The following is a 12,622-nucleotide window of genomic DNA, read 5'->3' as shown; positions in this document are numbered from 1 at the left end:
GCTTTGTAGACAACAGGACCAATAAATACAATACAAAAATTATGACAGAAAATTCTATCAAAAACTTAAAGTGAAAGAAGAGCATTTAAGTCACATATTAATATATATGTAAGAGTAAAAATGGGGAATTACTAACTGATGACCAAGAGATAGTGGAATGTTGGGTAGAATATTTTAGCAAACTGTTGGATGCTCCAGAGCCCCCTATTGAGGAGATCCTCATCCACCTACAAGGAGATGATGAGGCCACAGCCCCTCACATCTCTCAAGGAGAAGCAGACAAAGTAATAGCCTGACTGAAGAACAATAAAGTACCAGGAACTGATAATACAACATCAGAACTATTGAAAGGCAGAGGAGCTGAGTTAAATTGTAGGGTATACAAGATTTTGTGCCATATCTGGGAAAAGGAAGAGTTGCCAGAAGGATGGAATGTAGGGATAGTGTGTCTGATACACAAGAAAGGAGATACATTTAAATATGACAGCTACAGAGGCATAACACTCCTATGTTGCATATAAGGTATTGTCAAATGACTTGTTTAGTAGTCTCTCACCCACAGTAAAAACATTATTGGAAGCTATCAGGGTGGATTCAGACCAGGAAAGTCAACTTCGGACCAGATATTTACTCTCTGGCAAATAGTAGAAAAGACCAACGAATTTAATGTTGGTGTGCACCACCTTTTCATTGATTTCAAATCTGGATATGACACAATAAATCAGGCTAAACTTTATGAGGCAATGTAGGAATTCTGGGTGCCTAAGAAATTGGCGTGTTTGACAGAGGTTACCCTAAGCCACCACCAGTATACTGTGCGAGTGCAGTCTAGGCTATCACCACTGTTTCCCACACAAACTGGGCTAAGACGAGGGATTGGGCTTTCCTGCCTACTCTTCAATTTGGCATTTGAAAAAGTGCATGAATTGGGTATCCAGACAAGAGGTACTTAAGTCTGTACAACTGTTGGGATATGCAGATGATTTGGACCTAATGAGCAGACCACTTAGAGATCTATAAAGTGCCTTCTCAGCTCTAAAACTGAGGGCAGAGAAGATAGGCATGAAAATTAATGATGGGAAGACCAAGTATATGTATAATGGTACAAATCAACCTTTACAGCCCACAGTAAACCTTAATGGGATGTCTTTTGAGCGAGTGGAATGTTTCACTTATCTGGGCACAAAGATAGAAACAAATGGCAGCACTTCGACTGAAATTATGGCCTGCATAAGTGCTTCTAATCGATGTTATTTTGGAATGCTGTGACATTTTAAATACAAGCTCCTGTCATGAGAGACTAAGTGCTGACTCTATAAAATGCTGATCCACCCAATACTTACATACGGTTCAGAAACATGGTTGATTACAAAGCACAGTGAAAGTAGACTGAGATCACACAAAAGAAGTATATTGAGGAGAATTTTTGGACCTGTGTATGAAAATTGGAGTTGAAGAAAGCAAATGAATGATGAGCTTTATGACTGCTATAAGGAGGATGATGTGGTCAAGTTCATAAGTAGATTGAGATGGGCTGGACATGTAATATGACTTGATGAGACAGATCCTGCAATGAAAGCCAGCTGCAGAGAACCTGGAGGAAGATGAGCAAGAGGACAATGAAGGTTGAGATGGAATGAAGTTGGAGAAGATGCTGCCTGAGTTGGTTGCCATAACTGGAGGTCTTCAGCAAAGTCCAGAAAGGAATTGCAGAAAATTATTGAGGAGGCCAAGTCCCATCCTGGGATGTAGTGCCAGTGGAAGAAGAAGATAGTCAAAGAAAACTGACAAAAGTGTAATATATGGTCAGAATATAGCTTAGAAACAAACAGCATGAAATATCATACACATCACACAGAAAGAACCTTTTACTCTGAGGTATAGTGTACATGGTACAGTAAAAATTTGCCTGCGTATCTTACTGGACAAACCATCCTGTGAGAAAGAATATGATGGAGAATAGCTTAACTACTATACAGACTTTACCTCATCCATTCACTGAGTCGCCCATGAGAGGTAGTTCCTCTGGATATGCAGAACTGAGAAGACAGACTGAAACTTTGAATCCTGCTTGCTTGGGTGACACGGTAGAGCTGCTGCTCACAAAATACAAAATTTCACTTTCAAATCCTAGTCTGGTTTCAGTTTTAACCTGCCAATACTTAAACTTTCAAATGTATAGTCAAACCGACATTTGGTACCGTGCATGTTAAAGTGCCACCCCTGGGATGGCAGGTGTGCTCGTCCCAGATCAAAATCCACTCTGTTGATTAACGATCGGGAATGGTGTGCTGGCAAGCCTGGATGTGGTTTTTAGGTGTTTTCTACATCCCATTACGTGAATACTGGGCTGTTACCCAAGTACCGCCTCAGTCACACGATCTGCAAACATTCTGAAAAATTTTACTCACTTTCATATGGATTACTCTACACACAGACAGTTGGGGTACACATATTCCATCCCGGAAGGTAAGGGAGGCAATGGGATGGTGACAGGAGGAATATCTGGCCACCACTTAAATTAACAATCACAAATCCATTAATAGCCATGTTTTTATGTGTATATGATCAGTAATCATGTCAAAAGTACTGGAAACAATGCCTAACACTATGAATAAATACATTATTAATCTTAGGTATAAGTCTTAAAGTATTATTCTGGTGCAATATTTCGGCAATAATAAAATTATTTCTGAGAACAGCATACCATATGACTGCCTAGTCATTAGGTCAGAACAAAATGTGTCCCATTTTTGGGACTGTTCATGCAGTATGCCAAAATAACTGATGTAATATTCCTCTCAACTGTGTATCTTGATAGTACATTGCTGGAACACAGATTACACATTTGAATTGTACCAGATGAGCTGTTAAGCTAAGTCCCCATTTGACAGATGGGTAACCATCACTAGTGACACTTGTTCTTACTGTGAGGAAGTGCAAAGAGGACACTGATACACAAGCTGGTAAGGGATCGATTGCTAAATGCACATTATCTGAGAAAAGATGGGAATAGTGAAGGCTTCAGGAACAAAACAAATATGGCAGAGTCCATGCATCTTGCAGAAAAGGGTACACCAGAGCTGACTCAATTAGAAGATTTACAAGAGAAACTCTTTCAGAGGAACACCTTTCAATGTCACATAGTATAACACATTTACATTCAACTAAAGTGAAATTTGATTTCAAAACTGCCTGTTTTGTGTGAAAGATGATGATTTCTAATTTCTTGATAAACAGAAGACAAAACTCCTATAATTGTGGTGAATCAGTCACTCAGTTAGAACAATATAATTACAGTTCATGGACAGGAGAGGAAGGATGAATGGGAAGACCCCATCTCAAGACATATCTGTTCTATTGAGGATCTACACACTGCAGATGCAAAGTATCATGACGACTGTCTTTAAAAGTTCATTATAGGCTCAGTACCTACAATGAGAAAAGAGGCCATTCAGAAATTGTAAAAATCTGCATCATTGGAGAAGATATTGTGTTACAGAGACTGAAATGACTACTGTCAGTTCACAGCATTTGTACCAAGTTTCAGGTACCATATTTCATATAAAAACAGTCAAGGGCAGAATGAGAGAAGAATATGGAGACTGCATTGTTTCCAACAAAAAAAAAACTCTTATGTGCTTCCCATTTCAAGTGAAAAATATGAATTATGTGTGGGATTCTTCTAAGTGCAAAAACCAACAAGCAGAACAGGAGAGGATCATAAAAACAGCAACCATTATAAATAAATGCCATATGAAAATTCTGTTTTTCCACCATTTGTCCTGGTGCTGAGAAGATGGTACCTCGTATACTGCATGCTTTGTGGACTGCATTTTAGTGGGGAAAAAGAAGGCAAAAAAGAAAACTGAAAAGTTACTTAGATCTATATCCCATACCCCTACTGCTGCAAAAAGAAATTTGACCAATTTACTTACTGGTTTGGGATTCAGTGTAACTTTGCATGAAACTCAAGATCTGGAGCTACCGATTGCCTGCTACATTGAAGGCCTAGCCAGATGTAACATTCTGTCAGTATACACTATACGATCAAAAGTAACCGGACACCTGGCTGAAAATGGCTTACAAGTTTGTGGCGCCCTCCATCGGTAATGCTGGAATTCAATACGGTGTTGGCCCACCCTTAGTCTTGATGACAGCTTCCACTCTCGCAGGCATACGTTCAGTCAGGTGCTGGAAGGTTTCCTGGGGAATGGCAGCCCACCCTTCATGGGGTGCTGCACTGAGCAGAGGTATCGATGTCCTTCAGTGAGGCCTGGCACGAAGTCAGCGTTCCAAAACATCCCAAAGGTGTTCTATAGGATTCAGCTCAGGACTCTGTGTAGGCCAGTCTATTACAGGGATGTTGCTGTACTGTAACCACTCTGCCACAGGCCATGCATTATGAACAGGTGCTCGATGTGTTGACATTCACTGGGCATTTTCCATACCCACACCCTGCCATCTGACTGCCAAATTGTGTACTGTGATTTGTCACTCCACACAATGTTTTCCCACTGTTCAATCATCCAGTGTTTACGCTCCTTGCACCAAGTGAGGCATCGTTTGGCATTTACTGGCGTGATGCGTGGCTTATGAGCAGCTGCTCAACCATGAAATCCAAGTTTTCTCACCACCCGCCTAACTGTCATAGTACTTGCAGTGGATCCTGATGCAGTTTGGAATTCCTGTGTAATGGTCTGGATAGATGTCTGCCTATTACACATTACGACCCTCTTCAACTGTTGGTGGTCTCTGTTAGTCAATAGCCGAGGTCGACCTGTATGTTTTTGTGCTGTATGAAACCCTTCACATTTCCACTTCACTATCACATTGGAAACAATAGACCTAGGGATGTTTAGGAGTGTGGAAATCTCGCGTACGGACGTATAACAAAAAACTTACTTAATAACTGTAAATAAGTACCCAACTCAGTAAAGTGCAAATAACTCCACTGTAAAAACACCAACACAATAAAGTTATTTTGTCTGCTTACATAATAAAGGGGATTGGACAGAAAATGGTGGGGAGTGTACTGAAGAGTGATCACTGCTTGTGGTGGTAGAAGTGGTTTTCCCAGAAAAACGGTACAACTGACGAAGAAGCAGTTTTCTGTCTAGCAGTGCAGAGATGTGGTCGGAGATTTACTTAGATTCTGCCACATGAGTTTCTAGCTTTGGTGTATTTAGCAACTAATATTTGTATTCTGTGTAGTACTAATGCATTTTGCAGAAAAAAAAACCACTGCTTGTTTAAGTCTGCACATTACATCACCACTGAGTTAGAAGGCAACACACTGTGGAAGATTGGTTTAACTGTGAACAGCCTTTAGTTGTTTCTCATGATGTAATGTGATAGGGGTAGCGAAGGCTTGCCTGCTTGCCCTTCAGTATGCAGGTGTACAAAGGAGGGAATGCTTGGTCACATTCTGGCAGCCTGCCCTCCCCTATGGTAGTGAGACAAACATCTAATGTGTAAATCATTAAAAAACTGAGGGTTGCTCAGTGAGCAATGGAGAGACAGATAATGTAAATTACTAGGAGAAATGAAATGGAGGAGGGTGGGACCCGCAACCAGGTCAGTAGATGGAAGATAGGCCAAGGAAGTTATCTGCTGAAATCCACGAGATAAACAAGGACTGAAAGGATGTCCTAATGGAAGGTTGGTACAGAACACTGGAAACATTAAACAGCAACAGGAACACTTATCACTGGTGATCATAAAACATGGAGAAAGCTAGAAACTTGTATCCTACCTGACGTCAGCTGATTGTTATTGTTTTTGTTGTTGTTGTTGCTGCTGCTTCTAATGGTGAAGCTAGCAATAGTGATCAGGCAACAACATATATCTGCCATAGTATTTTTTGTGTTTCTCCCTTGAAGTTTTTTTCTTTCTGTCAGTACTTGTTATATAAACATACCGTCTTCATTACCTTAAGTTTGTTAAAAGGGGGTGAGTAAATGTAATTTGCTTAGTTTTAAGGAACTATTTTGTAAATATTATCACATTTTACGGATTGTAAGACACTACCAACTATAAGACGCACCTCAATTTTTAAGTAACTTTTTTAAAAAAATAATATTTTTACCATTTTTATTATTATATTGTAAAGCCAGAGTAGTAAAGATTCATAGTTTATAAAAACAAACTGACATTTAAAATCCCTGAAGTTCATCATCTGAACTTTCTTCTTCTTCTTCTTCTTCTTCTTCTTCGTTGTCCACTTCATATATAAGAAGGTCTTCACTGCCATCGAGAGCTTTCTTTATGCTGCCCTTCTTCAAAGATTCAGCAATAATGTCTTCTCTCACTCTAGACCACAATTATTTTATGTACTGAGATATTTTTTTGATTGTAGGTCATTTTCAAGCTCCCTTCAGTGTGAATTCATGTTGGGTTTCATTCATCTCCATTTGTTCCATTCCTCTCCATATACATTTTAAATGGTTTATTTATCGAGACATCAAGAGGTTGCAATTGTGAAGTAAATCCTCACAAAATAACAGCAAGCTCTGTATCTCCTTGTCTTAATTTCTCTTTCAAAGAATTTTTCAAATGACTGCTAAACTTATCTAGCCTAAGGAGAGAACTCTTGTTCAATAAAGTACCCTTCCTTCTCTCCCACACATGTTAATCCACAATTTCATACCAGCTTCATGCATCCAACCCTTGTCATGTACACTTGGCAGTGTTTCATAAGGTTTTGGCATTCTTCTGCACTTGAAAATTATCATTGGATTAAGTTTAGTACTGTCAGTACGACATGAAAGGACAATAGTATAGTGCATTTTTTCATGTCCACTTGTTTTCATAGTTCCAGTTTTAGCACCTTTCATGACAGCAGTTCTGTTACTCAGCACATCAAATGTCAGAGGAATTTCATCCATATTTGCTACTTGGCTTAGTTCCACACTGATTTTTCTTTCAATGTTGAATACTAAAGCAATCTAAAGATAATATTTTCTCTTCATACTACTGTAGTGGCATTTTGTGACCCCTCTCTCTTTTTTTGTTGTTGTTTGCATGCTAAGTCGATGATGCCTCATAAACTTGTAGCACCAATCATCTCCATGCTTAAAGTCTTAAGTTCCACTGTAGCACTGACTTATGAGCAGTTGATGGTGTCCTTGAATCGATTATTTTGATACACCATCTTCTGGTTTCAGCCATTTTGCATTCAGTCCTCTATTTCCACATTTAGTCTTCCTCATTTTTTTATTCAGTTCTTCTACTTCCATGTTCTTCTGCATATGCTATTATTTTCAATTTGTAGGCTGCATCATATGAATACCATTTGTTTTCCATTACAAAACTAACTACTAATAAAAATATTGTACTTTTACGAACAATGCAATTCAAGTTCAGTGGCAATGTAGACTGCAGTGACACATCATATGCTAAACATTTTGTGATGGCGGGGTGGCAGGGAGACAGTGTTAGCAAGCTTATGAATATCTTCAACTCACGTTCATCACATCAGTGTGCTATTGCTGCTGATTGAATTAAATATTGCCAGCTAGAGAGAGGTTTCTAGCATCGAACATATGGACATTTTTAAAACTAGTGGGAATTTTAAATCCAATGCTGGACATTTTTATATTAATCTCAAGTATAAGACACACCTGAATTTCAGAGGCAATTTTTCAAAGAGAAAAATGCGTCTTATATGCCGCAAAATACAGTACATTGGAAATTGTTGTTTTATTCCATCAAATTTCATCAAAAATATTTTCATGTGGGAAGTAAAAATCCTGTTAAATGTCCAAACTCAAATGGTCATCTTTGAAATTGACCCCACTTCACCAAAACAGAGGTCTTTGTAAAAAAAAGCCCATTTTTTCATCATAATGCTGTTAACTTCACGGTCACAATGCCCACATAGTACTAGGGACAGAAAGTTGGCTGAAACCAGACGTAAACAGTAATGAAATCCTAAACTCAGATTGGAATGTATACCGCAGAGACAGGCTGGGCAATGAAGGGGGAGGCGTGTTTATAGCGATAAAAAGTGCAATAGTATCGAAGGAAGTTGACAGAGATCCAAAATGTGAAATAATTTGGGTGAAGGTCACGGTTAAAGCAGGCTCAGACATGGTAATTGGATGTCTCTATAGGCCTCCTGGCTCAGCAGCTGTTGTGGCTGAGCACCTGAAGAATAATTTGGAAAATATTTCGAGTAGATTTCCCCACCATGTTATAGTTCTGGGTGGAGATTTTAATTTGCCGGATATAGACTGGGAGACTCAAACGTTCATAACGGGTGGCAGGGACAAAGAATCCAGTGAAATTTTTTTAAGTGCTTTATCTGAAAACTACCTTGAGCAGTTAAACAGAGAACCGACTCGTGGCGATAACATATTAGGCCTTCTGGTGACAAACAGACCCGAACTATTTGAAACAGTTAACGCAGAACAGGGATTCAGCGATCATAAAGCGGTTACTGCATCGATGATTTCAGCCGTAAATAGAAATATTAAAAAAGGTAGGAATATTTTTCTGTTTAGCAAAAGTGACAAAAAGCAGATTTCAGAGTACCTGACGGCTCAACACAAACGTTTTGTCTCAAGTACAGATAGTGTTGAGGATCAGTGGACAAAGTTCAAAACCATCGTACAATATGCATTAGATGGGTATGTGCCAAGCAAGATCGTAAGAGATGGAAAAGAGCCACCATTGTACAATGACTGAGTTAGAAAACTGCTGCTGAAGCAAAGGGAAGTTCACAGAAAACATAAACATAGCCAAAGCCTTGCAGACAAACAAAAATTACGTGAAGCAAAATGTAGTGTGAGGAGGGCTATGCGAGAGGCGTTCAATGAATTCAAAAGTAAAGTGCTATGTACTGACTAGGCAGAAAATCCTAAGAAATTTTGGTCTTATGTCAAAGCGGTAGGTGGATCAAAACAAAATGTCCAGACACTTTGTGACCAAAATGGTACTGAAACAGAGGATGACAGACTAAAGGCCGAAATACTAAATGTCTTTTTCCAAAGCTGTTTCACAGAGGAAGACTGCACTGTAGTTCCTTCTCTAGATTGTCACACAGATGACAAAATGGTAGATATCGAAACAGATGACAGAGGGATAGAGAAACAATTAAAATTGCTCAAAAGAGTAAAGGCCGCAGGACCTGATGGGATACCAGTTCGATTTTACACAGAGTACGCGAAGGAACTTGCCCCCCTTCTTGCAGCGGTGTACCGTAGGTCTCTAGAAGAGCGAAGCATTCCAAAGGATTGGAAAAGGGCACAGGTCATCCCCGTTTTCAAGAAGGGACGTCGAACAGATGTGCAGAACTATAGACCTATATCTCTAACGTCGATCAGTTGTAGAATTTTGGAACACGTATTATGTTAGAGTATAATGACTTTTCTGGAGACTATAAATCTACTCTGTAGGAATCAACATGGGTTTTGAAAAAGACGGTCTTGTGAAACCCAGCTCGCGCTATTTGTCCACAAGACTCAGAGGCCCATAGACACGGGTTCACAGGTAGATGCCATGTTTCTTGACTTCCGCAAGGTGTTCAATACAGTTCCCCACAGTCGTTTAATGAACAAAGTAAGAGCATATGGACTATCAGACCAATTGTATGATTGGATTGAAGAGTTCCTAGATAACAGAATGCAGCATGTCATTCTCAATGGAGGGAAGTCTTCTGAAGTAAGAGTGATTTCAGGTGTGCCGCAGGGGAGTGTCGTAGGACCGTTGCTATTCACAATATGCATAAATGACCTTGTGGATGACATCAGAAGTTCACTGAGGCTTTTTGTGGACGATGCTGTGGTATATTGAGAGGTTGTAACAATGGAAAATTGTACTGAAATGCTGGAGGATCTGCAGCGAAGTGACGCATGGTGCAGGGAATGGCAACTGAATCTCAATGTAGACAAGTGTAATGTGCTGCGAATACATAGAAAGAAAGATCCCTTATCATTTAGCTACAATATAGCAGGTCAGCACTGGAAGCAGTTAATGCCATAAATTATCTGGGAGTACGCATTAGGAGTGATTTAAAATGGAATGATCATATAAAGTTGATCGTCGGTAAAGCAGATGCGAGACGGATATTCATTGGAAGAATCCTAAGGAAATGCAATCCGAAAACAAAGGAAGTAGGTTACAGTACACTTGTTCGCCTGCTGCTTGAATACTACTCAGCAGTGTTGGATCCGTACCAGATAGGGTTGATAGAAGAGATAGAGAAGATCCAACGGAGAGCAGCGCACTTTGTTACAGGATCATTTAGTAATCACGAAAGCATTACAGAGTTGACAGATAAACTCCAGTGGAAGACTCTGCAGGAGAGACGCTCAGTAGCTCGGTACGGGCTTTTGTTGAAGTTTCGAGAACGTACCTTCACCGAAGAGTCAAGCAGTATATTGCTCCCTCCTACGTATATCTCGCGAAGACACCATGAGGATAAAATCAGAGAGATTAGAGCCCACACAGAGGCATACCAACAATCGTTCTTTCCACGAACAATACGAGACTGGAATAGAAGGGAGAACCGATAGAGGTACTCAAGGTACCTTCCGCCACACTCCGTCGGGTGGCTTGCGGAGTATGGATGTAGATGTAGATATATATCCTATAAGGTACTGTAAAGTGCGTGATAGAGGTACTTTGTACTTAACAATACTTTGTCTTATTCCATTATGTAGGGAGTGAGGGAAAAATGGGTATCTAGATGCCTCAAAGTCTCTCTTATTCTTAAGTGAGATGTACAATGTGGGCTACATTTTCGTATTGGCTTTACTGATCTGTTACGATTCAGCAAATATATATATCCATTCAATGTGGACTGTCATGTCTATTTCATGAATTGCATATGTGAAAATTGCCAAGTTGGGCAGTGGTTCAGAGTTCACATTGAACTGTAGTTCCCCCTATAACTGGACAGTCCAACAAATGTTGGACAAAAGTGAGGGTATGCCACTTCCAATAGGATCTTGCCTAATAAAGTGCTGGATTGTTCGAACCAAACCAATCTTGAGATCTGTGGAAACCTTTGCTTGACTGTAGCATCTAGCATTTGTTTTCCATTACAGATTATAAACCATTTCCCAATGCAGTCGATGGGTGGAACATAAGTAAACTGCCAATTGGTTTAAAGTGTACCATGGGGAAGCATGGTGCTGATATCAGTAAGCTGGTTTTCAATCTTAGGGGAAGTTAGTTTCTTTAGAATTTATTACAAAAAATAGGCAGGAAAAAAATGAGAATGTGGCAAATGAAATGAAACAGTATATACCAAATTCTGACTAAGAGGAATAACTGCAAACAATGGTGGAGGAAATACAAACAGTGATGATAATCTTTGATTTTAGCTTGTTCAAGGGAAATTAGGAATTAAGATTTATATATAATACTTTGAAAAGGTTATATGAGAACATCAAATAATTATGGTAATTTTATAAGGGCAGATACATTTGCTTTTAATTACATGCTATAGTCTTTATTTCAGTGATAAGCAAGTGAAAAGAGAAGACTACAGAAGTAAATGTATGCTGATAATGACAACTTGTGTTTTTATAGGGTATGGAAGTCTCCCAAGAGCCAATCATTCTGCACCAACCTCAGATGCACGACTGGATGCCAGCGGAAATATTTTGTGTGGATCTGATGTTCCACTTTCATCACCTTACTGCACAGACTCTGCACTGCCACTTCTCGAGACTGTTGCTGAAGATCAAGAAATAACAGGGAAGCATCGGTTACAAGGTGTTTAGATTTAATTTTCATTAAAGATTATGGTGTCTTTTTTATATTGTACCACGTAAGTGAAATTTACGGAAGCATCACTCTTATAAATTTGTGTTATGTTTTACAATTTCTTTTCTTTTCCAGAACTGTCTCGATACATACTTAGCCTCTATTAATTGAAAACTGATTCAGTATTACTTCATAGGCAGATATCATGCTGTTTAGACCTTATGAACACTTGTAATTGTCATTGATATTCCCAGAACCCACAGCTCGTTTGCATCAGTCATTTATGTCACTGATATAGTCCCACTAATTCATATACAAAATGAGTATTAACAGTTTTAAGACAGATGTAACTTCTGTTTACTGGTTGCTGGAAAAAAAAAAAAAAAGACAGCAAGACTGATTAACAAGCAAGTAACAAAATTAAAGAGTGTGATTCTTCAGTTTCTCATAGCGTATTTGTTGATCAAACAGTCCACAAGTGTACTGCCAGTTCATAGTGAGCACAATATTCCAGCAATCAGACACGTTGCCAATATTAGGTGCGCTCATAAACTGAGCTCCTGAGCGTGGCCAACTAGTACCCCTGCCCCTGTGAACCACTCCATCCGCAGTCCATGCCTGCGGTCACACATCAGCTTTGGCTGCAGTCCACGCCTGCAGCCAAGCATCAGTGTTGGCTGTTGTGGCAGAGGTGCTAGTGTCAGTGACTGTTATGGCATTAATCTCAGTTCTCTGTCCACCTTGGTCACAATATTGTTTTGTTTGATGAGAGTTGTCTTAATTAAACTCAGTGGTGCTTCTCAAGCATTTCTAAGATTATATCCACAATCTCAGTTGATGAGGTCATCCCTGGTATGAATTTCTATGGCCTGTCTAATGATACTGTCCCAGTATTTGGAAGTCTGTG

General features: G+C 39.4%; 1 protein-coding gene across 1 annotated transcript in view; it reads left to right on the top strand.

The window, feature by feature from the left end:
• LOC124616387 (FERM domain-containing protein 5) overlaps nt 1–12,622 on the top strand; it is a 96,340-nt gene that overhangs the window by 58,813 nt on the left and 24,905 nt on the right. The window contains exon 10 of the mRNA XM_047144693.1: nt 11,539–11,724. Coding sequence (XP_047000649.1) covers nt 11,539–11,724 — 186 coding nt within the window. The remainder of the gene's footprint in view (nt 1–11,538; nt 11,725–12,622) is intronic.

Source organism: Schistocerca americana, chromosome 5 (assembly GCF_021461395.2).
Source record: "Schistocerca americana isolate TAMUIC-IGC-003095 chromosome 5, iqSchAmer2.1, whole genome shotgun sequence".
NCBI lineage: Eukaryota > Metazoa > Arthropoda > Insecta > Orthoptera > Acrididae > Schistocerca > Schistocerca americana.
This window is presented reverse-complemented; position numbering and strand designations above follow the sequence as displayed.